The following is a 17233-nucleotide window of genomic DNA, read 5'->3' as shown; positions in this document are numbered from 1 at the left end:
GAATACTTAATGCCAATCTAGGTTGACCAGTTTGGTTTTGTTTCTTTTGGTATCAAAATGAGAATTCCACTAAATCAAAGGGACTGATTTTCTTTGTCTGAGCCCGCCGCCTGCTCCTGCCCATGGAGTGATGGGCATGGGGCTGCCTCTGCGGGCACCATGCTAGCTCTCAAAGGGGCTGCTCTCCGTAAAGAAACAGAGTTCCTCTGTATCGTTTGACCTGTGCCTGCAATAGCTGTGACCCTTGCGTGTTTTAGGAAAGAGCTCAGCCCCTGAGCTTTGGCTGAATGCTGGGTCACTCAGCTCAGGAGACCAGCTTCAGTCTCCATTGGCTCTGCCTCCAGGAACAAGAGATGGTGATGAGCAGAGGGATTTATGGCCATCAGAAGAAGGAAGTCTGGCTACCTCTGCCTATACTGTCTCCAAAAAGTGAAAGGAGAGTGATTCCAGGTAGACTCCAGAGTCCAGTAAGAATTCAGACTCTGTTTGGTGCCACTTTGAGAGTCACACAGAAGGTGATTAGGGTTTGAGGCGCAGAGCCCAAGAGAAAGAGCTGACAAAGGATGCCAGGCCAGGGAATGGCCTCACAGAAGGGGGTCATTGCTAGGCCAGAGACCTCAGAAAAGGAGACCGCATGAGACAGTGACCTGGCCAGTCCCCGGAGACTAGGTTATGTGCTCCTCCCTCAGGTTATACGTCAGTGTTGGCAAAAAGTGTAGGCCCTGCCCTCTGGTCTAGAGAGAACCAGATTCTTCGAGAGACACATAATGTCACTGGGAACAATAACACAGTCATAATTAATTTTCCTCTTCAATCTGGCCAGGGAGATATTTTGCCTGTTTTTGTGGTTGACATAAACTAATTTCCTGTGGTATCGTTTCCATTCCAATCTTATGCAAAACAGCCGTATATTCTTTTTATTTAGCCAAACACATTTTATTCTGCGATGCAGTTACTACAACAAATACAGCCCTGAATGTATGTAAGTGTTTATCTGTAACAGGTTTAATTTATTAGTAATGGCACCATCAACAGAAATTTAAGACAGGGAAAAGTTACTTTAATTTCTGTTTAAGAGGGATGATAAACTCCAGCTTTCTCGCAAGAGGTTAAAGGAATGAGAAAAAAAACAATTTGCAAAATCGATGTGAAGTTTCGTGGCTTGGGCCTCCCTCTCAAACAATGCTGTATTTGATTTGATTGTTTAATGGCCGTGATGAGGCAAGTGGGTAATGAATAACCAACGTATTTGGGCTCTAACTCATTTGGCTAAAGACAGTAACAATTCAGCTATTGCAGGAAACCAAACAGAATCCATCCCATAACCTAGAAATTTATGACCTCCAAGCCACTTGAGGATCCTCCAAGATAATTAAATGTCTGCTCTTGTGTTTGATGCTGGTGACTAAGACTGCGCATGCCAAGAGTCCTGCTAAAGCTTGAAAAATGCAGCCGGTGGGGATACAGTGAGGGCATCTTAATTGATTTGCAGGTTCCCATGGCTCAGTTCTGCTTTTCCAACTGGTGACAACCCAGGTCTCATTAAGTGTTTTGAATTGTCCAGTTGATTTTTAGCCTGTGAAATGGTTGATCCAATGTACTTCGTGTGCCTGCCCCCGATTCTAGCCAAGGTTCTCTGATGTGCTGGTGGAGGAGAACATTCTGGGAGGTTCTTGTTTTTTTGTTTTGTTTTTTTTGTTTTTTTGTTTTTCTTATTTTGGTTTCTCTGTTCACCATATCGGGGCAGCTATTTTGTCCCAGGGCTGTTTGTTCTCTTAGGCATCCTGGATGTTGGCCTTTTCTAGAAAATCCTGAAACTAAATGGCATTTGAAATATCCTTAGCAGTGTGATTCTGCAGGATGGGCCCTAGTGGTTGGTAAGGAGGGGGAGCTGCTCCCCATGTTCTTTTCTCTTGGACCTTTCTTTGGAAGGAGGTCTCTGTGCAGCTGGCTGGCTGCATATGGCCACTCGCCCAGACTATCCCTGAACAGAACAGGATTTAGGGACTCATAGTGGTCCCTGTCTGTTCCCTTTGCCCAGGGGAGCCAGCTCTTGTCACAGTAGAGAGAGGCCGGGTACCATTTTCCCACTGAGTTTCCTTCTGAGGTGGGGGTCTGGGCCCCATCTGGGACATGACCATGCAGTTTGGACACAGAGCTGTATTTTTATAAAGATGTGATTACTTTGATGTGACTCACAGATAAACTGGCCAATTTCTTGGCTAGTTAAGATCTTAAGGCTGGTCACTCTTATATGAATAGTTTCTCAGTGGAAAGAGCCAGAAGTCCAGTTCCAGGGACTGCTGGGAAAGGAGCACAGAACCTTGATTTGATCTGGCCCCCTGACCTTCATTCCTCCGCCCACCATGACTGCCTCCTCATCGTGTCATAAATCTTCAACATCCCTCTCAAAGGGCATGTGACATAGCTCATGTTGATTTGATATAACTAAAATCTTATTTCTTTTACAGAATTTTGAGGGATGTAACCACACTCTTTGTTAAGTAGAATTTCATGGAGAAAGAAAACCATCAAATCTGAAAAATTATTGAATTTGTTTTAGGGAAAACAGGAGATATGCCTCACAAAATACGAGATCCAGCCCTGGATCTGATCAGTACACAACTTAGTTCAGTTATCTCTGCTTCTTTAAAGTGGTATTTGGAAATACCCAAGAATTTTCCCATTAATCCCATTAAAAAAGTTTCCCTGCATTTTGTTTAGTTTTTGCTTACTGACTGTGAATCAATTTTATATTATTTTATAGGGCAAGCTAATGATGGTAATAAAACAGAAGTTTTAAAACTAATGCTCTTGCAGTACAGTAAGATGTTAGTGGAAAGGACCAAAATTTCTCAAATGTTCATCTTCTCCACCACCCCTTCACTCCTATTTATTCAGCCTCTAATTATTCTTAGAGCTTATTACAGATGAACTGACCCTCTAAAGATAACTGAGACTGTCCCCCTGCCCCATGTATCCAGGACACAGGATAGGAGGACAAAAAGAAGAAATCCAAGAGAGGACCAGAAGCCTCTTCCCCGACCCCAGTGGGGAGTCGCTGCATGATAGAGAGCCAGCTGGACCGTGTGCGCCCCTGGGGAGGGGTGCCACCACCAGTGCTTCCTCCACGCTACAGGAGTGGGTGACAACAGCAGCACGGAGCTGATGGTGGCTGATTTCTTACATCCTACCTAAAGCCCAATTTTAAGAATGAGAGCAGGAAATGGGGAAGGCATTTGCAGCCTGTGCTCTGCATCAGGAGGGTCTTAGGGGTGCAAATGGACAGACACAGGGAAGAGACTCGGAGGGATTTGCCAGGCATGGGGGACGGGGGGATGGAGGGCACAATCAGAGTCTGGGAACTTGGAAGAGAAGAAAGGCCCAAACCAGAGAGGTGCTGTTAGAACTGCCAACAGACCCCAGGTCACCCAGGCCCTGAAGGCAGTTCAACGCTAGGGTGTGTAGGCCTCATACCCAAGCCCACAGGCCGGGCCAGAGGTCAAGACTGTGATGCAGCAAGAAGCTCAGATAGAAGCTTCAGCTGAAAAAGGCAGATGCAGGGAGAGTTTGGAAATATTTTATTGTGTTGGATGGCTCTTGGTTGTTTCATGTTCAGACAAATCACCCTTCCGGACTGGCAGCTAGCACACTGGAGAAGAAGAAGCTGGCTTATATGTCTTCCCCCAAGTCTGGGTGCCAGGCACCCATTTGGCTCAGAGTGGAGGTTCAGGAGGAGGGAGGAGCAGGGAAAAGAGGAACCCGGGAGCGAGTCTGTCCTGCTTGTGAAAGCTGTTCTGAAAGCAAAGCAGGAGGGTTCCTGTAAGGGGGCTTTGGAAGGTGCCAAGCACCTTCGCAACATGAAGTTAGTCCATTTCTTTGCCTTTGCTACCCAGCTCAAACAGAACCCGTTTCCGCGTTTGGAATGTGCCCATTTGTACAACAGAGGAGGAGGTGGGGTCCCTCTTAACTCCCGTGGCCCCCCTGAGCCTCAGGCTGCTGTAGTCCAGTGAGGCCAGCGGCTGTGAGCATTGAGTGAGGTACCTCTGATGGGTTCCCACTGTCCTCCCTCTCTGGCTCTGTCATGCTGCTGCCCAAGGGACCCCAGCCAGGTGGGAATATGAAGCTGCTGGCAGGTGCATGAGGGCTGCTGTGTTGAAGTCACACAAGAGCCAGTGCCCAAAGACCACACCTACCCAGCCGTCAATCTGCTCCCAGCACCCACCTCACTGGGCCACCTGGGATTAGACCAGACCCATCTTCACCCCTCCTTTTACCCCCCAGGGTGCTAGTTTCACAGGCTCATACCTGTGCACCAAAGTCATGGTACTTGTCTGGCTCTGCGTACATCTCTGATGGAGAACTGCCACGCTGGACTTTATCTGGAAAGGAGGAAGGCAGTTTTGTCCTGCCCAGGAAATAATGTTGAGAACGCAGGAGTCTCTGACTCTTGAACCCTCTTCCTTCTTGTCTCCAGAATGCCCCAAGTTCCTGCAGGCTCTCCCAAAAACAATGGAGAGAAGTAGTTTTGTGTCTCTCTTCCCTCACCCCTCGCACCGCTCCTATGAGGCAGGCTGTTTTTGCTTCTGAGCTGCTTGCTTCTGTTCAGGGCCTGCCTAGGAGTGACAAAGACTATTGTGGAGTCCTGGATGTGAAAGCAGTCACGGGCTAGCCAGAGGGAGGTCTGTAGAGCCAAGACCATGGCCAGGCCCGTGGTTCCAGAAAGTGCTTGCTGCAATAAGTATTTCCAAGAGTTGTCTTCTTGTGGGGGAACTTACTCCTGTGTGAGGCAGAACTTGGAGAGTTCGACTCTGTTGTCACAAAGGCCATTGCCTTCCTGAGGACCTGCCTTTCCCTGTGTCTCAGGTGGCAGTGATTTAAGTCGAGACTCCAAACCTGGGCTGGCCAGCAGAATCTCCTGGAAAAGGTTAAAATGCAGTATGTGGGCCTCTCTTGGAGACTCGTGTTCAGTGCTTCTGGGCTGAGGTTCAAGCTGGATTTAAATCAACCAGGTTTGGGAACCTTTAGTTTTTGTTATTATTCTGGGTTTTTTTGTTGTTGTTTTTATTGCCATTTAACTTTTTATTATTTTGAAAGAGTTTTAGAGTAATAGACAAGTTGCAAAAAGAGTCCACTTGCCTTCTATCCTTCACCCAGCTTCCTCTCATGTTAACACCTTGCATAACCTAGGACAATTTATTGACATTAAGAATTAACCTTGGTACAGTACTATTAGCTGAACTAGGGGCTTCATTCACATTTTACCAGTATTTCCATTAATGTCCTCTTTCTTTTCCACTACCCTACCCAGACTGTTCCATTACATTGAGAAAAAATGTTTCCTCTGATGAGTGGAGGACATTTTAAGAGCTCAACACTTTTGAAAAAAGTACTGGTCAATTATTTTGTGGAATGCCTGTTGTTTTGGGAAACCTCTCCTTCTAATGGACAGATTTATGAGGAAAAACCAGATGGAGGGTAGAAAAAGAAGTCAGATGGCTAGATAATTGACATTGACAAAACAAAATGAACCAACCCATAGAAAGTCTAATACGGAATCAATCATCGTGCTAGAGCTTAAAACAGTTCCCTACATTTAAGTCCAAAGAGGCATGACTGCACCTGCTATTTTGGCTCCACTCAGTGGATGGGTCCCTCAAGGAACAAGCTGTGAGTAAATAGTCTTGTTACTTCTCAACCACCAAGTACATACACTTAGGATCTCTTGAAGTCCTGATACTAGTTGCCATAGTCCTAGACACATTGCTCTGTGTACTTGTTAGAAAATCTTTAGTAGAATCTTAGGGATTACAAAAAAAAGCTAAATTATTTCCAAACTGTTTGGCATTATGTGCAAAAGAGAAAAAACTATTGTCAATGATCTAAAGGTGCAAGAGTACAAATAGATTTCTGCCGGATGGAAGTAAAACTCAGTGGGTGACCCATAGGTAGGAAAGATTGTCCAAATGTGTCCTGCTGAGGCTTCAGCAGGGCACAGCCATTTCCAGGATGTCTTGGCTGAAATTCCTCTGCACCACTAACTGTGTGCACTCTGCCAGGGACTTAATCTCTCTATGCAGTCTGTTCACTTGCTGGAGAAATAACAACAGGACTCTTCTCATGGGGCTTCCAAAGGGAATAAATGGAATCATCCAGGCTCACCCTCAGTAAATGGGAGGTTGCCATCACTGCTATTCTCAGATTCAGCTCATTTTTAGCAAAGAGCCACCTGAGAGCACTTTGTAGGATCAAAATATCTTTCAATTCTAGGGATAGGGAGAGAAAAAGAACTTAGGGTTTTTCCCCTGAATCCCCAGACAGCCCTGTGCCTCATGTTGACAGCAGATGCTCTCCTGTGTCTGATCCCACTGCTGTCACTGCTGCATCATGGAGCCGTCACAAGTGCCTGGGGCAGAGAGTGGCTGCTGGTGCCAGCAAAGTGACCCGTGCCATCTCTGGAAGTGCTGCGAGGCAGACAGGGATAAACATTGCCATGGTCTGTTCTCTGTTAAGCAGCTACAGGGAGGGGAGGCCATCATGTGTGACAGGCTGGGGAGCAGCTACCCTACAGCCAGATCATTTAAGTGGGAACCCGGAATGGGGGGTGGAGGGACCCAGACATCATCTTATCAGACATATGCCAGCTCCCCAAGTTTAGTACTTGGGAAATCCCCTACTTGATAGACTTGTTTCTATTGTACAGGTTCCATACCCTGTCAGCCCATTTGCTGGTCCCCTCATTTTCTTATATCCTGGTCCTTTTTTGCTTTCCAGAAACTGAGAGCCAACACCCCCATCCAGACAGGGTCTGCTAGTCTGAGCATTTCTCCTCATACCGTGCCCCTGTCAGCCCTCTGCCTCCCTGATTGCAACACTAGGTTCAGGGTAGAGGCCCAAGTAGCATTTGCTGAATGAATGAATGAATGAATTGATGAGCAGGCAGATGGATGAATGGATCCCAAAGAGGCCCTTTCTATGCATAATTTGAATCAGAGCACAAAGCCGATTTCAACTGATTATCTTCATTTCACACATCTTTTCAAGTCATAATGTGAATTAACTTTGACTTTTTTAACAAAGCAAGAATTCAGATTCTTTTTTTTTTTAATTTACTATTATTATTTTAAGGGTTTGGATTCTTAAGGTCTTTGGGGGTTACTACATTTACTATATTTATGATGGAGTGGTTGTATTCATTATGAGAACTTATCTGAATTGTCATGAAGGCCCACAGAAAGTAGGATTCCATTAATGGGGCAGGTTTTTCTATGAATACCTTTTTAGAGACACCCAGCAAGCAAAGAGACCTGGCCTATACTGGCTTCCCACCCCCCCCTTGCCCCCCCCCTTCCCCCCCCCCAGCAGAGAACACCTGAGCCCAAACAGAAGGGGCCGGGGTGGGGGGGCTCCTCAAAACCAAGAGTTGGCAACCAGGCTGAGGGTACAGCCTCTGTGCAGTCAGGCAGTAGGGCCGAGGCAGCACTATTAAACTTGGCTCTGTTCCCTGAGCCTGCCCTGGAGAGGCTGGCCTAATGCCCATATCAGGGCGAAGATTATTGCACATCCTTTAAAGTGCCAGGGCTCTTATTCGAATAGTTGCACCAAATGAACTGAGCACCACAGTTACAGGACTAAAGCAAATGCAGGAACAGGTGTTAAGGAAGCACCTTTAAACGTCCCCCTATAAAATGCTTGTCGGTTCAGAAGTCTTCTGTTGTCATTTAGTCAAACACGTACACCTAAAGGCTCAAAGATTACAGTTCATAGACTCATGTCCGTGCCACCTTCTGTGCCTAATGAAATTCAAGGTGCCCTGCTCATGCAGCATGGACTTCTTCAAGCAGAGTCTTGGAAGTGAGGTCTTAGCAGTCTTTGTCAAGAATGAGAAACATTTTGTCTTATTTTCTGCCATTAAAATTATCTTTCTTTAACACACACTTGAAGGAGTGTTTAAAGAACATAAAAGGTTATAACCAACTAGTATTTTTATTGCTGCCCCATAGAACAAATTCCATTACTCAGTTAAATGCAATCTGCCTCCAGCCGAGGCTCTGGAGCCAAACATTTTGTCTGGACGAGTTAGACAGTCTGGAGCCTAGGGGCCAGGAGTGGGGGGTGGGGACAGAGGGTGAGCCAGTGCAGGAGCTGCTGCAGAAGGATGGCTGGGGAGCCCGGGGCTAAGCTTGAAAATACAGTAGTGTGTGGTGGCATGAATTGAGGGTAACCTTCAGCACAGATCTTTGCGTCTCCATTTGTGTCAAATCCACACTTGATGTCTGTGGGTCTTTCATCAGTGTTGCAATTCTTTAAGTCCCAGGCACACAGTAGGCTCTCCATGAAGTATTTGTTGATTGACCAACTGATGGGATAGGTGTTGGCTCCCTATTCAAAGTACTGATTTCTGGGAGAGAAGAAACCATTTATTAATAGACCCTGTCTGTTCTACCAGATTTCCTCAGATCCTTTGTCCACAGCCTAAGTGGGCTTTTGCTTAGAGGAGGTTGGTAAGGCATGGAGTGTGGGGTGTTGCTTGCAGACACATGAGCTGGGATCCTGGTATCTGTATCCTGTGAGGCCTCCCCTTGACAAGGAGGACACAGGCCCTGTGATCACAGTGGGTGTGGAGAGTTGGTCTGGCATGGGAAGATGAGAAGATGCTAGGGTGAGCTTTACTTTCTCCACATTCTGATCAAGGGCCTGCCTGCCCATCTGGGTCCTCTGGCCGATTTAGGATTTAGGGTTGAAGGTATATCCATAACACATCTCTTCTGAAAATAGAGCAACTCCCCAAACTCTGTATAACCTTATGTAGAGAGTAGGCCAAATACAATTTATAAATTAGGGGAAATGTAATTAGGCAACCTTTCAAATGAAAGGACTGGTCTTGGAAGGGACAGCTGCCTCCTCATTCACCCTTAACCAGCCTTTATTTTGACATCACAATTGATCAACACTAAACAATGGGAAAACCCATAATGCCAAGCTAAACACAAGCCAGTTCTTAGTCAAACACAAGCACTCCTCCACCTGCCAGTTATAAGCCCCAGAGAAAAGGGTCACTGGTCCTTCTTGAGCCTTGTGTGTTTCACAGAAAACATCTACCAGATCCAGTCAGAAGTTTGGCAGTTTGCTCCTTGGCATCCAGTCCATAAGGAGTCACTAGTTATTGTCTCCAGAGGCCCTTTGATGAGTTGAGACTGAGACCCGCCATGCTCACAGAGACTCGTCCTGTCCGCTGGCCCTTGTCCTGTCCTATGAACACCTTGCTCTGCAGGCCAGGTCCCCAGCCTCATGGCTCATCCTGAAGATTTGTGGTGTTATCTTACCTAGTTCACATTTATTGGACCTTGCATTTCCCTATGCTCCGTAATGACTGTTCCAGCTTCCTTGTGCTGGCCAGAAGCTGCGCTCTCCACATGCCATCTGTACTTTCTACTATTGCACTCATTTCTCAGAAACCTTGTCTGCGTGGGCCTCCCTTCTCCCCTCTTACAAGGTCAGTTCCTCCACTTGGCTCTTCAAGTTGGCTTCTTGCAGCCCCCAAATGTGTCCTGCCTTGGCAGATAGATGGCCAGGCACTTCAGCAGGAGCAGGATGGGGCTGAGAATCTGTGAGCCCTATGACTACTCTGGGGAGACCTGGGGTGCAGGAGGGGTGTCGATAGACTACCATGTGCTGCTTGCTAACACCTTCCTGTCTTCTCATCTCTTTGTGATCTGTGGGTGCTGCTGCAGTGCGAAGGACCCTGAAGAGTGGCCTGACTCCAGAAGAAGCCAGAGCCCTGGGCCTGGTTGGTACCACAGAATTGCAGCTGTGACACCTGTGGGCACTCTAAGAGGTGTGCCCAAGAGTGCAAACTCCTGCTGGACAGAATCCCCCCAAGTTGGGAGTGAAGAGACTCGACAATAACATCGGAAGGTTCCAAAGGGGAGTGTCCATTTCTGGATGTCCACCTGTGGCCTGCTGGGCATTGATGGGACTCTTGTCAGACTCTCCTTCACACACTTCCTTCATTGTGTCAGCTGTGTTTCTCTTGTTTCCTTGACACCTGGTTTAGTAGTTCCAAAGCGTGACACCTTTTCTGTGCAAGGAGCAACCCTTTTAAAGAGCAGATCACTTCTGTCACAGTTCCTGTGGTCATGTGAGGCAGTTTGATTAGGTTCACAGACTGGGTCTCTCACAACACCAAAATATCCAGATGTAAACTCCAAAATTGTACACAAAAAGAAAGCACAGATTGTTTACCAGTTGTGGATTTTAGATGTACTAAATGTTTATACAAATTCATAAATGTACACCATGTTTCAAATACTAAATAAATTAGAGTTTAATGCCATAACTGGAAACTTTTCTTCTCTTGGGTGTAAGGCCTTAAACATCTCCACAGGCTCACCTCCTTCTGAATCAGTAAAACCTTTTCTCAGGTTCATCAGAGGATTCTGGCTTGGAATGGCCTGGGCCCTTTGGCTTTCTTGTTGTTTGTTTTTTTGTGTTAATAGAGTGAGAAGTGCCTGACAATGTGCTCTTTGTAACTACTTATAAATTAGGCATCAGCGTTTGTTGTAGGATATGCTACAATGACCTCATATAGATTACCTTTCCCATGTACTTTGTTTTGCTCCTTTGGAATGCTGATGCAAAATTAGAGTAGCATTTAAAAACAACTATTCTGCAACTCTCACTTATGTAGAATTCATTTTCTCAAAAAATTTACTAAGTCCCAAAACAAAATGGAAATTTAAATTTTTGTCTACAGAGAACTCAGAGTGACAAATCTAGTCCTTGGCACTTGAGAACAGGTCACCAGAAGCTAACGTGTCAGTGGGGAAGGCACTGGCAGAGGCTCTGAGGGACCACAGAGCCACAAAGAGGTGACTGGTGCCTGGGTGCTGGCTAAACCTCCACAGAAACCCCTCAGCCCTGTGTTGGCACAGTTCCTGGTGTGGAACCTCTGTATCTGGAAAGAGGGAGAGGTAAACCCCTGCCTAGGTAGATCATCAAGCCATTAATTCCATGTCTGTGTCACTTTTAAAACCTCTGTGACTCTGTTCCTAAATCTGGGTGTATGTGATTTACAGACAAGATGTAGTCATATTGTCTGAAGAGCTAAAGAGAAGATATTCACCCCACAGGCCTCCATGACTGTGTCCCTGCCACCCCCTTTCTGCATCTCCACTCGACTGAGAGAGTAGAAGCTCTTTAGGTATTGGTCAGATAATGTGCGATGAATATAAGTATCCAGGAGAGCCTGGAATCTGCCAAGAGTAGGTTGTATATTACAGGCAATTGAGTTTAATCACTTTATCAATAAAGATACATAGGGTATTAATGCTTGCTTTCTTACAGTTCGAAATAATGTGTAATATTCTGATGTGATTCAACAGTTCATCAGAGCATTTGCCTGTTACCTCTGCACTGAATACAGACCTAGAATATCTGTATCACTGGGGATTGGGATGTGTGAACCAAAAGGAAGGTGCATTTTTATTGCACCATTTAGTGAACAGATACTTTGATGTCGTTTTGGAGGCCCTTGGTGTTCTGCTGAGAGTTACTGCTTTGGAATAAAAGGTTACATTCAGAAGGATGTGACTGAATAAATCTCAAGTAATTTTATTTTAGGGATTAAAAAATTCTCAGATGAAGCAAGCAAGGTCACTAATTTCTTGGTTACAGCGAGGTAAAGGGAGTCTCTTTTTATTGGGAACTTGGTTTAGTAGTTTTTAGTGAAATTGAAGGATTATTCCTGTTGCTCATTTCTTCCTTCCTTGTTGCCACTTTGGCTGCCTCTATTAGCAATTCTTGTTTTTCCTTTTAACACAGGAGGTTAAGTTTCTCTGAAAGACCTTTGAGAAACATTAAATGAATAGTCCCTTACCCTAGGAGATGCTTTGCTACTCTTGCTGGTCATCAGCATAGATATTCTCATGCCTCTTTTTTAATTTAGGTTGAAATTACAGAACTGCCAGTGAAGAAGGCAATGTCTTCTGTTAAAAATGCCTGAGTTTTAGTTTCTTTGGAATCTTAAGGTTTTTTTCTATTAAAAAAATAACTTACTAAGGGACTTGGGGATGGAAGGGAGGATGCACAGGGCCCAGGAGGGCTGAAGACTCAGGCTTGTTTTCTTCTAAGTCCCTCATTGAACACAGTGCAGGAACGAAGAGCAGGATCAGAGTCAGGAGACCTGGTTTCTGAGCTCCTAACCTGTGGTGGCTGCCACACTGTTCACTGCTTCCAAATCTACCATTTCTGTGCTCATGGCCCTGAGATAGTGTATCATCAAATACCACCATAATCGGCTAAATTATGGCCCCCCAAAGAGAGGAGGTCCTAATTTACAGGAACCTGTAAATGTTATAAAGAAGGGTCTCTTTGCAGGGCAGCCCTGGTGGCTCAGCAGTTTAGCGCCACCTTCAGCTTGGGGTGTGATCCTGGAGACACGGGATTGAGTCCCACGTTGGGCTCCCTGCATGGAGCCTGCTTCTCCCTCTGCCTGTGTCTCTGCCTCTCTCTCTCTCTCATGAATAAATAAAATAAAATCTTAAAAAAAAAAGAAGGGTCCTTGCAGATGTGAATAAAGTAAGGATCCAGATGTGGAAAGATAATCCTGGATTGTCTAGCTGTGTCCTAAATCTAATCATAAATGTCCTTTTAAGACAGAGCTGGAGGTTTTATGTGCACAAAAGAGGAGAAGGTCTTATGAAGACAGAGGCAGAGATTGGAGCGATATGGCCACGTAAGTAATGCCAGCAGCCACCAGAAACTGAAAAAAGCCCAGGAACAAATTTTCCCCCTGAGCCTTTGGAGAGACTATGGCCCTGTTGGCACCTTGGTTTTGGCTCAGTAAAACTAACGTTGAACTTCTGGCCTTTAGAACTGTCTGAGAATAAATTCCTATTGTTTTAAGCCACCAAGTGTGTGGTAATTTGTTATGGCAGCTCTAGAAAATTAATAACAACCATCAGTAACAAATATGCAGTGAGGGCCTATAATAGAGGGGACTCTGTGCCAGGAGCTAGGAAAACGAGAGTCACGATCCCTCACCTTAGGGCCATGAGAGGTAGTCATCAACTAAAATTAAAATTTAGTTTAATCTGCAGTTATTTATACATTTTGTCAGACAGGTAAGTAAAAATAAAAACACCTGATTGCCTAGGAGAAGGGATGAAAGATCTTTGCAGATGCAGTTGAGGTACATGATATTAAAATGCCTCATCAATTTTGTCAACAAAAGGCAGTTTATTTGGTAGAAAAATTCTGTTGCTAGGCAATTCATGGGAGATGGATTTTCCAAATGATTTTTAAAAGAGCTGAAGTATTGATGGCATCTCTGTGTGGGCACTTGTCATGTATTATTTTATGTAATCCATATAGCCATTTTGCATTTTCATTTTACATACAAAGTAAGAATGAGAGATAATGATTTGCCCCAAGGGGCAAAAGATAGGAAGTGATATGTGCTGCTTGTCATGCCAGTCTTGTCTTTTGTTCTTTTAAGAACCCTTAAGGGGATCCCTGGGTGGCGCAGTGGTTTGGCGCCTGCCTTTGGCCCAGGGCACGATCCTGGGGACCCGGATCGAGTCCCACGTCGGGCTCCCTGCATGGAGCCTGCTTCTCCCTCTGCCTGTGTCTCTGCCTCTCTCTCTCTCTCTCTGTGTGACTATCATGAATAAATAAAATCTTAAAAAAAAAAAAAAAGAACCCTTAAGAAAGCCTGTTAATAAGCAGTCCACTCTGCTTTTGGGCCCAAACAAGTGGCAGATTGAGCCCCAGGGGTGGGCCTCATGGGTGGAGAGCCAGTCAGTCCCACATTGACCAAGTACAAACCCTGGAAGCCTGGTTGTGTACAAGGTGACAGCACCATCTAGACTCTTGTTGATAAGGGTTCCTAATGCGCAAAATTTACATCAGCAATTGGCAGTCCACTCACCCAGCCACCTGGCTAGCCATCCGTGTACATCTAAAATACATAGGAAATGTTCAGAAGCTCAGAAGCATCTTTTGTGATGGAATGATTCCTACTCTGATGGATGAAAGGATATGGTGAGAATTTATTCACAATGCTGATGCTGAAGTAAGGGAGGGCCAAAGCCATTTATATTCTTTTAATGAGCACTATTTAATGACTGCATTTAAGAAGAGTATTTGTTTAAGATGATCCACCTGAAAAAGTACAAATTTATGATTTTGTAGTTCAAACACCACTTCAATTGTTGACTTAGTGGAAATTGTTTCTAACTACTGGATTAGCAACAATGATTTGTCCAAAATGGCTTATAATTTAGAAGCAGAGCATTGCATGTACAGGAATATTAAATCAGCTGGTTAATTAGAACACCTGACCCACCACTGGGAAATGACTGTGGCACCCCGTTCATCAGGATTATGTAGGATCAGCGTGTGCTGGGCCTGTTGCCCTGCAGGACTGGATGCTGCAGGCTCCTAGCTTGTGGCTGGTGGGGCAGGAAGAGGTTTGCATGGACCAGGCGCCATGTCTGCAGAGACTCAGGCACACTCACCTCCTTATCTCCCATTACAAGGATTAGACAGCTGGTGTCTACACATTTTTCTCTATTCATTTTGATATAATCTAGAAGTTATCTGATTTAGGCGGAAATGGGAAGACATGGGTTTTAGTCCAAGAGAAAAGAGATTCTGTAGAAGACCTGCACAGCATGTTACAGATACACAACATTAAATCAACCAAGGTAAGTAGTGTCCACAGTGGGTCTTCCTATACTAGGAGCAGTTACTGTAGTACTTGGGACTATGCGGTTGATCCAGCTAAGCAAGGGCCTTGTCTCTTGTGCTTTCAGGAAATAAACTATAAAGCTCATTTTCCTTCATAATCCCTGTTCCTGAATAGCCTCTGCCTAGAAATGCTTTTAAACCTTCACTGCTCTCTGGAAGGGGTTTCCAGTGTTGGACAGACAGAGCCTTCTGGGCAAGGAAGTGGACTAGGAAATAGAGACAGTCACCCTGTCCTGAAAATACTTGAATTGTGTATCCAGTGGAATTATACTTTTGCAAACCTCAACCTTCAAATAAGAATAAAAAATATGGTAGCTATACAGGAAGAGCTAGGTGCTAGGGAAAGCTGTTATAGTTGCTTTATCCAGTCTCTGAAAAAAGCGTCCTAGATGATAGTGATTTGGACAAGGTCATCTTTACTACAACTCTGTGCACAGCAGCTGGTGGTAGACCTGGCTGTAGGATTGGAGCAACTCAATCCACATCAGGGTCTTTGACTTAGACTAAGGCGTAAGATTAGAAATGACAAGGGAATAGAGTTGATTCCTACCTCAATCCAACCTTAGAAATGTAGTCTCAGTGGAAGGAAATGGGTTCTAATTCAGAATCCCCTTTTAGCAAGTGGTATGAAAAAAATTAATTTGTATCTCTTTGGAAGAAAAACTGTCCTGAAATGGTAAAGGTTGTAGAAATTGATAACTTCCTAAATCAACATATGTATATAGACATTCACTCTTGGGTTAAATTAAACTTTATAAGGTGGTTCTTAAGAAGGAATGATGTAAGACAAAATTTTGAATTTGTCTTGTGCTTGACTGAGTTATTCCTGCTTTTAATGGATAATACTGAAGGTGATTTCCATTTTTTAAAATGGTCTAAAACATGATTTGTGGAGGCAGTAGTTAAGGCCGCAATAGTCCATTTTGGTATCAAATTTTTAAAGGAAAGTAGTTTTTATTAAAGTTACTCAATGGGGGGGGCACCTTGGTGGCTCAGTACTTGAGCGCCTGCCTTTGGCTCAGAGTATGACCTGGGGTCCTGGGATGGAGTCCCACATCGGGCTCATGAAGAGCCTGCTTCTCCCTCTGTCGGTGTCTCTGCCTCTCTCTCTCTCTCTCTGTGTGTCTCTCATGAATAAATAGATAAAAATCTTTAAAAAGTTGCTCAATAGGCCTATATTCTGGAATCCTGCTACTCTGTTCCAGAACCTGTGCGGCCATGGACTAGAGCTGCCTGTGGGATCCTCCAGACATGTAAATGCAGATCCCTCAAGAGCAATCTGTACCTTCACCTCCTCTCTTAAGGATAACCTTACAAATACAGTTTAGAAGTGGACAGCTGGGAACTGGAGCCATAGTAAAGGTAAGAGATTTTTCCAGAGACTTACTCTTACCCTTAATAGTTGTCCCTCACTTGCAGCTTTTGCTTGAAGGATGAGGGCTCTCCCTTAGTTGGACCTGAACTACCCTGAGAGTTGTGTCCCTGCTCTGGTTGGTCTCTAAGTTATTCTTTGCCAGCCTTTCTGCTGTGGAAAAAAGGTCTCTGATCTCCAGAGGAATGGCAGGTACCTTGAGAGTGTTTATTTCTGAGCTCCAGAGGGTGTTCTCAAAGTCAGGCCGCCTGTTCCCTGTAAAGGCAGATGACATGAGCTGCTCAAAGATGCAGAACTTGCTTTCGTTTCTGTCTGCTTTCCATGCTGGATGCTGTACAGAGGCCAAGAGGCTGAGCTGCCTCATGGCCTTTGACTACCACACGGAACAAAGCTCAGAACCTGCCCAGCCCACATTGCAGTGAAGACAGACAGTGACCCGCTTTCCAAGGTGTGGTGGCATGCCTTCTCATCCCTGGCTTTCCCTGTGAGCCAGGAGTATAAAAATATATAATGTAGGAAAGGATATGGTACCTTAGAAAAAGCGTGTCTTTAGGTGATTTGTTGAGTATGGTATGGCTTTGCAGCAGAATTATTCTGAGAAGTGTAAGGTGAAGACCAGTCCTGCGTGGTATAAAGGGTGCTCTGCAGAACTTTCTGTGGTGATGGAAATATTCTACATATGCGCCATTCTGTGTGGTAGTCACTAGACGGAACACTTGACGTGGCTAGAGAGACTGAGGAATAGAATTTCAAATTTTATCTAAATGAACTATTGGGACTTCATCAAGATAAGCTTTTGCACAGCAAAGGATACAGTCAACAAAACTAAAAGACAACCTACAGAATGGGAGAAGATATTTGCAAATGACATATCAGATAAAGGGCTAGTTTCCAAGATCTATAAAGAACTTATTAAACTCAACACCAAAGAAACAAACAGTCCCATCATGAAATGGGCAAAAGACATGAAGAGAAATCTCACCGAGGAAGACATAGACATGGCCAACATGCACATGAGAAAATGCTCTGCATCACTTGCCATCAGGGAAATACAAATGAAAACCACAATGAGATACCACCTCACACCAGTGAGAATGGGGAAAATTAACA

The 17233-nt window shown here is 44.8% G+C and overlaps 1 protein-coding gene across 10 annotated transcripts in view; it reads left to right on the top strand.

The window, feature by feature from the left end:
- FHOD3 (formin homology 2 domain containing 3) overlaps nucleotides 1-10339 on the top strand; it is a 462688-nt gene extending 452349 nt beyond the window's left edge. For all 10 annotated transcript variants that reach the window (XM_038543473.1, XM_038543482.1, XM_038543483.1 and 7 more), the window contains one exon: nucleotides 9735-10339. In XM_038543473.1, coding sequence (XP_038399401.1) covers nucleotides 9735-9817 — 83 coding nt within the window. In that variant the 3' untranslated portion in view covers nucleotides 9818-10339. The remainder of the gene's footprint in view (nucleotides 1-9734) is intronic.
- The last annotated feature ends 6894 nt before the right edge of the window (nucleotides 10340-17233 follow it).

This window comes from Canis lupus, chromosome 7 (assembly GCF_011100685.1).
Source record: "Canis lupus familiaris isolate Mischka breed German Shepherd chromosome 7, alternate assembly UU_Cfam_GSD_1.0, whole genome shotgun sequence".
NCBI lineage: Eukaryota > Metazoa > Chordata > Mammalia > Carnivora > Canidae > Canis > Canis lupus.
The sequence above is the reverse complement of the archived record's forward strand: the minus strand, read 5'-3'. Positions and strand labels throughout refer to the sequence as shown.